The sequence below is a fragment of the Oryza glaberrima genome, chromosome 10 (genome assembly GCF_000147395.1).
Source record: "Oryza glaberrima chromosome 10, OglaRS2, whole genome shotgun sequence".
NCBI classification, from domain to species: domain Eukaryota; kingdom Viridiplantae; phylum Streptophyta; class Magnoliopsida; order Poales; family Poaceae; genus Oryza; species Oryza glaberrima.
In genome coordinates, this window is record NC_068335.1 from 704,866 (window position 1) to 719,287 (window position 14,422).

General features: G+C 42.0%; 2 protein-coding genes across 3 annotated transcripts; one reads left to right on the forward strand and one right to left on the reverse strand.

Moving 5' to 3' along the window:
• Nucleotides 1–947: 947 nt before the first annotated feature.
• On the forward strand, nucleotides 948–2,756 carry LOC127786233 (acyl transferase 15-like). Its single transcript, XM_052313569.1, has 2 exons — nucleotides 948–1,099; nucleotides 1,187–2,756. The coding sequence occupies exon 2, from the start codon at nucleotides 1,217–1,219 to the stop codon at nucleotides 2,558–2,560; it is 1,344 nt and encodes a 447-aa protein (XP_052169529.1). The 5' UTR covers nucleotides 948–1,099; nucleotides 1,187–1,216; the 3' UTR covers nucleotides 2,561–2,756.
• A 7,625-nt stretch (nucleotides 2,757–10,381) lies between these two features.
• On the reverse strand, nucleotides 10,382–13,565 carry LOC127785736 (peroxidase A2-like). Of its 2 annotated transcripts, XM_052313137.1 has the most exons (3): nucleotides 13,061–13,561; nucleotides 11,271–11,433; nucleotides 10,382–11,180 (listed from the first exon to the last, which is right to left on the reverse strand). In XM_052313137.1, exons 1-3 carry the CDS (start codon nucleotides 13,484–13,486, stop codon nucleotides 10,759–10,761), a joined length of 1,011 nt encoding a protein of 336 aa, XP_052169097.1. In that variant the 5' UTR covers nucleotides 13,487–13,561; the 3' UTR covers nucleotides 10,382–10,758. The 2 variants fall into 2 exon arrangements, with proteins under 2 accessions (XP_052169097.1, XP_052169096.1); XM_052313136.1 differs by having other exon boundaries at nucleotides 10,382–11,433; nucleotides 13,061–13,565.
• Nucleotides 13,566–14,422: the final 857 nt, after the last annotated feature.

The following is a 14,422-nucleotide window of genomic DNA, read 5'->3' on the forward strand; positions in this document are numbered from 1 at the left end:
AAATCTAATCTAATAATTTAAAATATAAAAGATCCACTAATTAAATTAAAATCAAGGATTGTATGTTTTTTTATAGATTTGTAAGGTTTCTCTAATTTATTAGAGTACTGCGTGATGGCATATGAGCATTTGTAAGAGTGTCACATGTTGGTTTATGAGTGCTTTTAGAAGATTTAATGGACTTTTAGTATTAGATTATATAGATATACGATATTATTTTCAGATGTGCTTATAGCTAGTATTTAGCTAGATATTATTTTCAGATGAGCTATAGCTAGTATTTAGCTGATCTACTATTAAACTTGCTATTACGTGTATTCCTCTTTTTCATTCAAGCCATTTTTTTAATAGACACAAGCAAATAAATTTTAAATTAAAAAAACAATTACCTGTTAACAGTTAATATCGATTTGAAAAGACAAGAGAGGCCTAAACAGGTTTTCTAAAATGTAAATTTTAGGATTTATATCAAAATCAGGCCTCTAACAGATTCCCAGTCCCAGCCAAGGTCCCAAAATTTACCCACACCTAAAAGCAGTGCCAATCCCACCCAGAACTTGGGAACATGTACGCCCTCCCAATGACACTAGATCATCGCGCCACTTTTTTACCTGTCCATGCTAATTTCTTTCTATTGGCACCATTTTTTCTTCTGCCTGCTTCCTTTTTTCCCCTTCTCTCGTCATCATTTTCTTTCTCACGCTAGCTCGCACACGCCGCCGTCACTTCGCCGCTTAGGATTTCCACTGGGTCGCCTCCAATCCTCCGTCCGTGCCGTTTCATTCGCCATCTCCCGCGCCGCCTTCATTCCATCCATAGTGCCAGCGACCGTCCATCTGGTGCACCGGCGGCCCTCGTATTGGTGGGCAGCGGCCCTTCATCAAGTGCGCCGAAAACCCCTCCTAACGTGAGGGTCGTCTAGGATATTAACCTGCAGACTGATGACACAGCCGTGTAGAGGATCAGCTAGGCCTTCTGTTTTTCCCACATTAGAGGCAAATCTGTCGTCAATACAACCTTCTGTTTTTCCACATTATAGGAAAAATCTTGTATCAATATAACCGTGGCCGGCGAGGGATTCTCTTACGGCGGCATAGAGGTAAGATAGCACTTTAAAAGGGCTAACTCCGGCATGTATGGTTCTATATATACATGATCCGTAATGCTTGTCCTAACTTATTCTCAGAGCGAGCTAGAGCCTAGACATAGAGAAAGTATGAGCATTGTGGTGAGCAAGTCGGCGCCGGTGGTCGTCCGGCCAACGCTGCCGCCGGTGAAGACTTCCGGCAGCAAGATCGTTCTGTCGCCTATGGACAAGCTTAGTGCCATGACGCCAACCACAGTGCTGCTTGCGTTCGACCATCCCATCATCCATATCCATGAGGGCATCCGATCATCCTGCATTCAGATGCAGGCCACGGCGGAATACATCAAGAGAGGTCTCGCTCAAGCACTTGTCCACTACTATCCTTTCGCCGGCCGCATTTCCTGCGACGACGACGGCGGCGATTTTTACATCGACTGCACCGGCGAGGAGCTCGGAGCGACGTTCGCGGCCGCGTCCGCCGACTGCACCATGGAGGAGCTCACGCGTGTCATCGACAACCAGCCCACTGACGCCGAGACGGCGGTGGTGCAGCAGCTCGCCTTCAACTGCACGCCCGACGACGACCACCTACCTCACTGTCTGCTGTGGGTGCAGGTCACCACGCTGTCCTGCGGAGGCTTCGTCGTCGGGGTGACATGGAACCATGCCGTGGCTGATGGTTTCGGCATAGCACAGTTCATACAAGCCGTCGGCGAGCTCGCCCGTGGCCTGCCATCGGCGCCGTCCGTCACCCCGGTCAGGTTAGATGACCAAAACAACGCCGTTTCTCCCTTCACCGTGGCCTTCATGCAGTTAGCAGACAGGCACAAGGTACCAGACCTTACCTTCAACAACGTGACCGTCCCGTCGAGGTTGATGGACCACATCATCCGAGGACGAACGACCAACGTCACCGTGTTCGAGGCGGTCGCCGCCGTGCTTTGGCAGTGCCGAACCCGGGCGGTGATGACAAATCCAGAGGCCCCCGCCGTGCTGTTCTTCGTGGTGAATGCGCGTAAGTACCTGGGCGCCAAGGACGGCTACTACGGAAACTGTACCACGGGCCACATGGCCGTGGCGAAGAGCGGCGCGTTGGTGAACGCCGACATCAACGACATTGTAGACATCATACGGCGCGCCAAGGAGCGGATACCGGAGCAACTCAAGATGACCGGTGGCGGCGACATGACGATGCTACGGGAGCTCGCCGATGACCATCGGCTGGATGGATACGGGAGCCTGCTGATCCTGTCATCCTGGCGGAACATCGGATTCGAGGATGTTGATTTCGGCAGCGGGAAGACGGCGAGGGTGATGACCTACCCGCAGAGGGAGGTGTTCTCCAAGAAAATGCCCATCTGCTTCATGCTCAACAACACACCACAAGGAGCTAGGGTGATGTCAGGCTGTGTTAAAGCTCACCATGCCGACGCCTTCCATCAAGAAATAGCCAAGCTCAACGCCACCACCTAATTAACTCTGCGAACTACCTATTACTAATATATATGCCTCTCAGATCATAATAAGTAAATAAATCCATCAAACAAACTATGCCTGGTGTTAACATGTACCCTCTCAATTTGTGCCATTTATCTACAATAAGATTTATCAATATATCGTTCACGCATAAACAATTCATGAGCCTATCTTATCTGTATAATAACAAGCCAGGTGCTCCCTCCATTTCTTAATGTATTACGCCACTGACTTTTTGAAATACGCTAGACCATTCGTCTTATTAAAAAAAACTAGCTGGGTGGCCCGCACAATTGCGTGGCTAGCACCCACACAAAATTATTTATTTTTAATATGATTTTACTTAAAATTTATTAAATAGTTATCTCGTTATCTTAAAACTTTGAAAGACCAAACCTTATCATCCCCATGCTTCTAATTTTATATTTTAAAAGTCACACCAGTTATTACCCCTTACTTCTGTCATATCCTTTTCATTGTTTCTATTCATTCTCAATCTTTAAAAACTGGATGTTATAGTTTTTAGAGTTTATTATCCTATTAGGTTTCGTTTTTATAGTTTCTAGAAGTCCCATCAAATGTTGTCATTATACTTATCTACGGTCATCAACTTCCTCTTCTCTCTATTGTCATTGGTATTTTAAAAATCGAACATAATTATTGTTTAGGTTCATTGTTTACTTTCTAGAAGTTCTGCCAAAACGTAAGCGACTTTGTCACTATACTCCTCTACGGCTAACCCGCTGCATCCCTTCTTTATTATCATTGAGATTTTAAAATCAAACATGATTATCATTAGGGGGGGTTTACTGTTTTAGAAGCCTGAATCTTTAAAAATTGTACCTTATAGTTTTTGGAGTTTATTGTCTCGTTGGGTTTTATTTTTTATAATTTTTATAAATCCCGTTAAACGCTGCCAATATACTCCTCTATGACCCATTCGCCGCTTACTCTTTATTATCATTGAAATTCAAAAAATTGAACATAGCTATCGTTGAAATTCATATTTTACTTTCAAGAAGTCCCACCAACCATCGGCAGCTTTGCCATTGTACTCCTAAACGACCTGCCTGCTGCCTCTCATTTATATTGTCATTGAGATTTTACAAATCAAATATGATTATAATTGGGGTTTATTTTTTACTTTCTAGAAGTCCCGCCAACCGCCTTGACTGATTGCTTCACGACCCGTCTGTTGTCCTTCCTTTTAATCATCATTAGAATTCTATTTTGTCGGTTGTTGATTGTATTGTTTCCTAATAGTTATATATTGTGTTGAGAATTTTATTGATGCCTGGTATTTACATGAGAATATTTAAATCACAATGGTCCATAGAAATTAGGGTGACATAATGTGCAACGAATACAAATTGACTGTTTTTTATTCCTATGTCAACTTTTATCTTTACGAATTGTATCAGTGTCATACTGTTGTGCTGTAGCCATGTCTAAACCTAGTCTGACATGGAAAAGTGAGTCTACCTTTGTAAATAATGGACTAACGTACTTGTCCGTTTCTAATACGTATGTCCATTTCTTATATGTCAAACCTATTACAAGTTTCCAAAACTTTTAAAGTACTATTAAATCTTAACCATTTAAATCTAGATCGATCACAATCTAATGATCAATATTTTTTCTTTTTCTTCGATTAACGTGAGAATTTCTAGCCTCAACAGCGAACATGGTGCCTCCTTTCAAGGCTATCTTAATAATATAATAGATTATCTAATATTCATTTGTTTTTATTGATATTTGATTCATCATCAAATATTTTTTAAGCATGATTTAAATATTTTTATATTTGCATAAATATTTTGAATAAGACGAATGGTCAAACTTTGATAAAAAGTTAACGGTGTCAGACATTAAAAGACGGAGGTAGTAATCTCTATTATTGTACTTCATCAATTCATCGTGAAGAGATCTACTCCCTCGGTTCATATTATATGTCGTTTGATTTTTTTCTAGTCAAACTAATAAAGTTTGACCAAACTTATAGAAAAGTTTAGTAATATCTGAAATATCAAATTAGTTTTATTAAATATAACATTGAATATATTTCGATAATATGTTTGTTTTATGTCGAAATTACTACTATGTTTTTATCTAAGGTTGGCCAAGCTTAAAAGTTTAACTAGAAAAAAAATTAAACGACTTGTAATATAAAACAGATAGAGCAGTAAAGTAATTATTTTTAAAAAATAAATCATCACAAGACGTTTCCTATTTCATTGAATGTAGCAGCAAATTCCAAAAACATTCCATCAGGAGAGCGGAGAAACCATGTGCTCCCTTAGCCCTGACAACCATCCTTGCCACCTCAGTTGGCGCCCTCTCGCCGCTGTAGCATCGAATACAAGAACCAAGCTAACCAGAGGGAATGAATGGCTGGAACACATTTTTAGTGGAAATAAAAGTAACACTTAAACTTGACAAAGTTGCACCGATCACACGGCTGGATTGATGTCGGTCTGACCGCAGTACTCCGGCTGTTCTGACCACCACCTTGAGCCGGTTGGACCACCTCCCTATCGCCGGTGTGACTGCCTGCTAGTTAGACCGTACAATGAACTCCAGTCAAACCGTCGGGATATAGAAAAACATGTATCGATGAAACTCTTAAAAGTAGATCTACTTTATTGCATCAACATGTGTTTACAAAGTGCATCTAAAGCATTCCTCTCTCAACTCTTTAACTAGGATTGAAGCGTCGAAGAAAACACTAACTTTTCTCTCCCAAAAAGTCGATTTCTTCTAGCCTCAACCCCTCATGTATTTATACCCACAACCTGCTTCTTGTCACTGTATTGCTGCACCAAGTCTGCTGCCCCAATGCAGTAATGCTTGAAGTGTTTCTCCCAGGATGCACCCTGGCCGTGTTTTACCACAAACAAACTGAACCCCCCTGAACCAGATGATGTTCAAGTCGCATCCTGATTCTATGGATCAAGCAAATTGCAACATAATAAACTGGAAGGTGAGAGGTTTAAATGCTGCAGCTAGAAGGGATTGTGTTAGAGAAATGATGTTCAAGTTGTATCCTGATTCTATGGATCAAGCAATTTGCAACATATTTAACTGGAAAGAGAGGATTAAATGGTGCAGCTAGAAGGGATTGTGTTAGAGAATTTATTGAGCAACTAAAGGCAACTATAATCTGTGTCCAAGAGACAAGACTCTCACATGTTGATGATGCTGTAATTGTTGATAATTAACCCTGGGAACTCGTTTTTCCCAAAGCTATGCAGCCCTACCTGCACAACGGACAAGAGGGGAGAGGTATAATTTGGCGTGTGACGAATTTTTTTTCCACCTGCCAAATGTTGTTCTTAAAGAATACAGTACTCTCTATCAGCCCATATCCAAATGAAGGGCAATGCTGGTCCATCTGGGGGCCCCCAGTTGGAGATCGACAAAATTTCATTTTTGGCAGAAATAGAAGAGCTCAGACAAGACATGAGGCCGGCACCAACTTACAAAACGCGCATCGAGAAAGATGAATTGATTTGGTTTTCAAAGTTGAGGGATTCTTTATTCGTTTTACGGCCGAGGGACTTTTCCTAAACAAAAAATGGCCATCATGCGGCAAGCTGGACCTTGAGCTGTGTTTTATCAGACCGGCCATCCCACAGCCCAACTAAAACAACCAGCCCACATGCACGCCGCATTATAGTGACGAGAAAGTCTACTTTATGTAAATCAATCGTAAAACCATGTAGCAGTTTAGGCCCAAACCTATCAAAACCAGTAAAAATTGAGTCCGGTGATTTGCATAGCAGTTTAATTAGTCCTACTTAGCACACAAGTAACATGCTAGACTTATTATTTGTCCTATGTGACATGTACATGGCGCTTACGTGACATGTACATGGTGCCTATGTGACAATAAAAATAAATAAATAAAAATCAGTGAACCCCCTACCCGCAAAAAATTAAAATTGCAGGTAGCATACAGCACACTTGCATTTGCATCAGCTGCTTCCTGGCCGCAGCCACCGCTAATGTCACCATGGTCGCCTCCGTCCCATGGCATCCTACCTACCGCAGTGCAGTGGTCCCTGCCACCCCAGTGGTAGAGGAAATATCCCAAGTTCCCTTTATTTTTTTCTATATGGTAAGCGCCATGTAAATACCACGTAAAATAAAAACTAAGTCAACTTATCATGTGTGTCACGTAGAACTAAATCGTCATTCAGACTGTCCAGAAACACTATTTACACAAATTTTTATATTTAAGAGATCCTATGTAACCTGTAGAGTGGATTTTTTTTTCCTTGCAGTCATGTGCTATTTTCTTTCTACTCCTTTTCTTTGTTGATATAGTGGTTGCACATTTGACTTATAAAGACAATTACATAAAGTCTTTGCACATGGTATTTCTTTACCATATGCCTTGTTTTCAACACAACTTTATCATTCGCCATCCTTGACTAGACCAAGCCTCCTCACTGAACACAATCCCGATTCTTGCTGTTGATTAGAATTGAACTTCAACGTTAATGGATAAAACATCTGTATCGATAATAGTTTTTTTTTAAAACAGATCAAATTTTCATTGACCCAGCTTTGATAGAAAGCCCAAATTAGCAGAATACACCACCGCTGAATAAAAGACAGAGACTTATAAGTGACCTGCAAAGGGGACTTGACCAAAATATCTGAAAAAACCCAGTCAGTCCTATTTAACCAGAGCACCTAACACACACTAGCAAAACGCATCACCCAAACCCAAGATATACTGTAGTTTTTTTCACAAACTGATCAGCTATATATAAAACAACACTCCCACAAATGAGGCGTCATAAATACTGTCAATTTTTCATTGTATAATTTACTGACCATGTATGCATGGCCTCACATAACAAATACAACATATGCCGTCTTCCATGTACTATTAATTAATGCCAAAACCTTAGGCAGGCTGCTAGACAACATCTACGGATAAGATATCTATATTATTCTCACCACGCAAATTCACAATGTGCGTATAATAAACCAATTAGGAAAAGCAATGAAGCATTGTGTAACCGTCGAATCAGCTTACTAGTTGTCACGCATGCATGAGGCCATTTCCAACCCAAGACACTAGACATAGTTTTCATAAACTCCACATCATCAAGAAATTAGTACTAGACACTACTCTTTCAATGCAAACATCACTATTTTATACTTAAATTTAATGCTACTTATCTCACATGATGTCTTGAAAGTTGTGTAGAAACCATGACTTATGCAAGACATGGTTTCCTCCTCTTTCCTCATTTATTCACTTGCCACATTATTTTTTATTCTATGTGACAGCTTATTTAATACTATGGACACCATCCTAATCATTGGGCTGAGAATGGCGCGAAGGACAGGAAGAGTTGTGTGCACTCAAAAGCATTAGTACACCGAACAAGTCATCAGCAATTAATATCGAATATAATAATATATGGCAGCGCATCCAAAAAATCTTATCAAGTATTACTCCAATTAAAGATGGGAATTAATATATATGGAATTTTTTTTAGATTGGACCATAGCAATCTTTTCTGAACAGAGATAATTAAATCTTGCAAGGACACAACCGACACCTCTCCAGCTGATTACCAAGATCTAAACTGTTACGCCAACCGGTCGATGTGATGTGACAATTGATCAATCGACTACGTGTAGCGTTCGATTGAAAAAGTGGTCGCGGAGCCCCTCCTGCGTGTTACATTTCACGTTGTCAACAAACGAACATAAACACGCACGAACACATTACACAAGGGAACGTGAAAGTGGAGGGGCTATAAACCGTACACTGCTGCCTTCTCTCTCTTACAAGTCTTTCTTTTTCTCTCAACCCCTCTACTGTGTTTATATCCATAATAAGATAGTCATATAAGGATACATATATGCATATTTGGTATAAGGTTACTTCATCCTTAAAAAAACTGAAGAATAGAAGGAGGAGGCGGTACCGTGATCCTCACAATCACGGCGCCTACCTCATGGTCGCTACAAATCCGACTCCTTCGGAAGATCGGTTTCATAATAAAAAACCTTTTTACTTCCGGTTGGGAACCCTCTTTAGTCCCGGGTTTCCAACCGAGAGTAGCAATCCGAAACTAAAGATGCGCATCTTTAGTCCCGGTTGAAATAACCGGGACTAAAGATGGATCTACTAAAGATAGGGTATCTTTAGTCCCGGTTGTTACCAACCGGGACTAAAGAGGATAGCCAGGTTTTTTTTCCTTTTTAATTTTCTCCCGAATCTAGGTGGTATGCATATCTTTTTTTATTTTCTCCCGAATATGGGTGGTATGCATATCCCAAATCGAAGTAAGATCCCAAGTCCACGTCACAAATTTTAAAGTTCTAAAAAATTACATCACAAATCTTAAAAAAAATTACACACAAATCAAATTACATCACAAGTTTCTACAAAATTCATCACAAATACATCACAAGTTCACATCATACACAAATCAAATTCATCACATGATCCTGCAATAAATCATAAATTCTTAAAAAAAAAACAGAGGAGCCGGCCGGCCGCTGCCGCCTAGCCTCCACGCCGGCCGGCCGGCCACCACCGAGCCGCCGCGCCGCCTCCTCTCCACGCCGGCCGGCCCCCGACGCCGCGCCGCTGCCGCGGCCCTCCGCGCCACCTCCCCTCAGCGCCGGCCGGCCCCCACGCCGCTGCCGCGGTCCTCCACGCTGCTGCCCACCATCGCGCCGGCTTCCCCTCCGCGCCGGCCGCTGGCCGCCGCACCACCACGCTGGCTGCCACCCGGCCTTCTCTCGCTCCGATCCAAGCAGCTGGCCTCTCTCGCTCCGATCCAAGCAGGCTAAGGAAGAAGAAGAACTAAGGAAGAAGGAAGAAGAAAGGATAAGGATAGGGAGTTAGAGAGGAAAAAAGAGATAGAGAAAGAGTTCGTTGTGTGGACGGGAAAAGAGGATAAGTAATAGGGATTATATAGTACGTGTTGATTTTTATTCCCGGTTAGTAACACCAATCGGGAATAAAGTAAGATACCAACCGAGACTAAAGATCCTAGCCGCCTGACACGGTCTGACATATAGACAACCCCAACTGGGAATAAATATCATCTAGTCCTGTTACGCTTATAAACCGGGACTATTGTGGATTTGGGTCGACTGACTAAAGATGGTTTCTCCACCGGTGATACTGTGATCCCGATCGACGGTGTTTGCCCCGAAGCTTCGCATTGATGTTTAGCGAGAAATCGCGTTCTGGATGCCGATGGATCGGTTCGCATGGATAACAGGAGGTCTCGCATACACCTGATTTCGTGTCCGGCGTCGGGCAAGCCATTAAGACCAGTTCCAGTGTCTGGCGTCGGGCTCGTGTTGGAGTTGCCCCAACCATATGAATGAGGCATCCACCTGTGAGCAGCTTGACTGTGTGCATTATCCTTAGTTGGTAGGAAAACCGGAAGTAATACTGCATTTGTTATCTCTTACCCTATCTGTCTAAAAAAAGACCATTCCTAGCAATAAATCTGACAGATTAGGATTGTGTTTTCTTTGGAATGGAGTAGTATGCTTTTAAGTAAAGCTGGGCGTGATGCCTTTTCTCTAAAAGAAAAATACTGCACTTGTTATTAAAAAGAGAATGTTAAAACATAAGTAAGGGTGCAAGCCTCCTCCATGCGTATCTCTTAACGAATGCTTTTAGTTTTTAAACATAAATACACATCGTAATTTTGCAACCTTGGTTTTGTTTTATTTTTCAGAAAATAATAAGCTTAATATTGGTTTTGACTGACAATATAAAGTTATTGATGATATAGTGTAACAATAAATAAAACGTGAAGTGGGACATGGAATCAAACATGTAAACCGTTTATGGCACCTTTAATTTGGAACAAACACAATCATGGTACGTACAATTACATTGGTAACCAATTGGCCAATTATTAAGCTGGATGCGCGTGATCATAATAGATCCTTGATCACACATCCAAATTGAACACATGTACATTCTTTTTTCCATCCTTTTCTCCTTGATTAATTAAGCTGGACTACTAATATATCTCACAAATGCAAGCGCGCTTAATTAACTATGCACAAATAAATCTCTCTCATTTTGCTAATAATAACAACAATAATAATCGACACATACGTAATTAATTATGTTTGACATGATGACGTTGGTTACTTCAATTTTAAACTAACCAACGTCATACATGAAGTGATAATTAATTGACCCTTCTGCAGTTGGTCCGGACCTCACCCAGGGAAGGGTCAGTGACAGGGGAGAGGTTGCCCATGTTGATCATGGACTGCGCGAAGCTGCGGAAGAAGGCGGCCTGGCTGGTGGCGAAGCGGTCGACGATGGGCGCCGTCGTCCCGGTCGCCTCCGGCGCCGACTTGAGCTCCTGGTCCGACTGGAGGAAGCCGCGGTTGACCTCGATGTTGGTGTAGTAGTGGTTGTCGAAGGTGTCCGGCGTCGTCGGGTCCAGGTCGTTGAGCGCCGCCGGCGGCCCGTTGGGCGGGCACCGCTGCGACAGGAAGCTCCGGTAGGCGGCGTCCATGGTGGGGTCCGGCCTCCCCGTGTTGCTGAAGTTGTACAGCCTGTCCGTCACGAACTGGCACTGCACCCTCCCGAACGTGTGCCCACCTGCATTTCGCATTATTGTCGTCGTCGTCAGCTCCGGCGGGCATGACGGCAGAACTGAAATTGAGTTCGCCGGAGAAGTGATACGAGTACCTGAGAGGGCGACGAGGTCGACGTCGTTGAGGTTGAGGGCGGCGAACTTTTGGCGGAGGACGGTGAGGTTGTCGGTGGGGGCCGGCAGGTTGAGGGAGCCATTGAAGTCGGAGGTCTTGCCGTCGAGCCGCCCCAGCAGCACTCCCCACCCGGGCCCACCTGACTGTGACCGACAAAGAGAGATCGATCCATGTCGTCCAAAAATTATTACTTGTACGCTCAATTCAATTATTCATCGATGAGTTGCACTTGTGAACCCTATATGCTATATATCTTAGATATGATGTTTTGTAGTGCATGCAGCATGCATGGTGCACACGACAAGATTGGTTTCAGTACAACAGTGTCGATCGATCGTCGTCTTGTGTGTGTGGCGCGCGCGCGCTATATATATATATATATATATATATACTAGAAAAAATACCCGTGCGTTGCAACGGGTGAAGGTTATTTTAAATTTATTATTTTTATATGGTTTAGTTAAGATGAAATTCACCGTGGAAATTCGCTTGGATATATATATATATATATTTAAAAAATCATGAGCTGTAATTAAGAGTCTGTTCGTCTTAAGTTAGTATACGAGTTTTTTAAGAGATTTCTTATACAACTCATTATGTATCGCCAAAAGTGAACGAACTTAAAACCAACTCAACTACAAATATGTATTTCCACAAGCGATCCTTCTGTATTTCTAATAGCAAATGGACTTAAAAACCAACTCAAATATGGGTATATATTTCCACAAGCGAACGAACTTAAAACCGACTCATACACAGATGACGTATCAAAGTAGCGGCAAAAACATCTTCAATTTTTATAATAGTATATATATATATATATATGTATGTATGTATGTATATGTTGATGCTGATACTTACTTTGTCCTGTCGTAATGTTGTCCATATATATTATACACAAACTGTACATGTATATAGTAGCTAGCTCTACATGTCTTCCTTTCCTTGGATAATTAAGTGTGGCTTTGTTGTTAGCATGTGTAATAGTTTACAGATAAGGTTGGCGTGAGCCGTAAAATGTAATTAAGATTATCCAATGATATGATGAAATATATATACGGCGGCATACATATGCATGCATGCAAGCACCGACGACGGGCCTGTCAAATCACTGTTGAATGAAAAGGTGGTACGACTGCTAGACAGCACTCCAATTTGTTTCTTCATTATGGTTCCTAGACCTGTCTATAGAGTTACTTTCTCCGTCTCAAAATATAAAAGATTTTGTGTAAATATAACACATCTTAGTACTCTAGTACTATAAATCTGGATAGAGAATATCTAGATTTTTAGTATTAGGATATATCATATTCATCCAAAATCCTTTATATTTTGAGTTGGAGGAAGGATAGATGCATCTTGCAAGCACTTAATTAATTCGAGAGACACGTACAAACTACCAATAATCATCGATCGGCCCAACCATATCACACACTGTATTGTGCAACCATGCCGCATATTATGATGATATTCCCACGTAGCTAATATGATTGGATACCATCGAATCCATACAATTAAGCATGCATGTTAATCACGTACTTCTGTCTGTAACGAGCTACTATTACGTCCTGTGCTGTAGTTAGTAGTTTTTATTGGGCTCAAGAAATATGTGAAGATATCTAAATTTTACGTTAAAACTTCTACTACCTCAAGATGTTATCTACCCGAGATACTAAGTTTCATACTAGAAAATTATAAGGTAACTCTCAATACTTTTATAATGATGATAAAATTACCATGGTAATAATAAATGAAGTTAATGAAAATTACCAGCTCGACGGAGATCTCGGCGGCGAGGGCGAGGATGTCGGCGCAGGAGACAACGCCGGGGCAGGCGTCCTCGAGCGCGGCCTTGACGTCGTCGACGACGGGGAATCCCCTCGCGGAGTTGTTGTTGGGCGGCGACGTCTTCTCCGACGGCATCCCGGGGACGCTGTCCAGCAGCAGCGACGCGTCGCACCCCTGCACGAAGCAGTCGTGGAAATGGAGCCGGATCAGGCTCGCGAAGATCCGGGCGTCGCTCCGGTGCGCATCGATCAGCACCCGCCGCACGATGTCGTACGCGTCGGGGCACGTGCAGTCGTAGTACTCCTCGCACAGCTGCGCCACCGCGGCGCCGCCGCCGGCGACCAGCGCCACTGCCGCCACCACCACCACCACCGCCAGAGAGGAAGAAGAAGAAGAAGAAGCCGCCATTGCTAGCTAGCTAGCTGCTACACGACTACTCCTATACGGTCGTGTCGTGTGTTTTCCACGAGCTAACACACAGCGCCTCTCCTGATTTATAGCTGCCCAAGTGTACTGTGTGTTGCCGATCCATTATTTGATCATTTAGCTAGGCAGCTGGGGCAGCTAGCTAGCCAAACTAATTACTCCCTACTATTCGAAATGTTTGACACCGTTGACTTGTTAGCACATGTTTGACCATTCGTCTTATTCAAAAACTTTTGTGAAATATGTAAAATTATATGCCTACATAAAAATATATTTAACAATGAATCAAATGATAGAAAAAGAATTAATAATTACTTAAATTTTTTGAATAAGACGAACAGTCAAACATGTGCTAAAAAGTTAATGGCGTCAAACATTTTGAAACGGAGGAGTATTACATTTACTCTCGTCGTTTTTACTTATTTATTGTTACGCATCAAGTTGCTGTTCGTATTTTTGTGCATCGTTATCGGTTGACATGGTAGAATATGTGAAGGATAAGTATATGTAATCCAAATGGCTTGGCAATAATGCTAGTCTACAGAGTTGTCAAACTTGGTCTCCTCTAGACTGAGACCTGACTATGACCAGATGACTACTTGTGCAGATACTTGCAAATAATACGACATGTATTATTCGTGTGTTGGGTAGTGTACCTACTGGTTTTTTCCTTAATTTGCTTTTCTTTAATTTTAAGAAACTAATAATATATGGATATATGTTAATCTATAGCTAGTGGTACGTGTTGTTTATCTTATCTCCTCTAGACAAGGAGCAGTCCAATTCTTTGCAACGAACATATCACAACCACATGCATTTACTAATATGTTTTTGGGAGTGAACATGATAATATATATGTTTAAGATAAAACTTATTACATCATGCATAGTATTTATGGATAATACCTTTTGGCCCAAT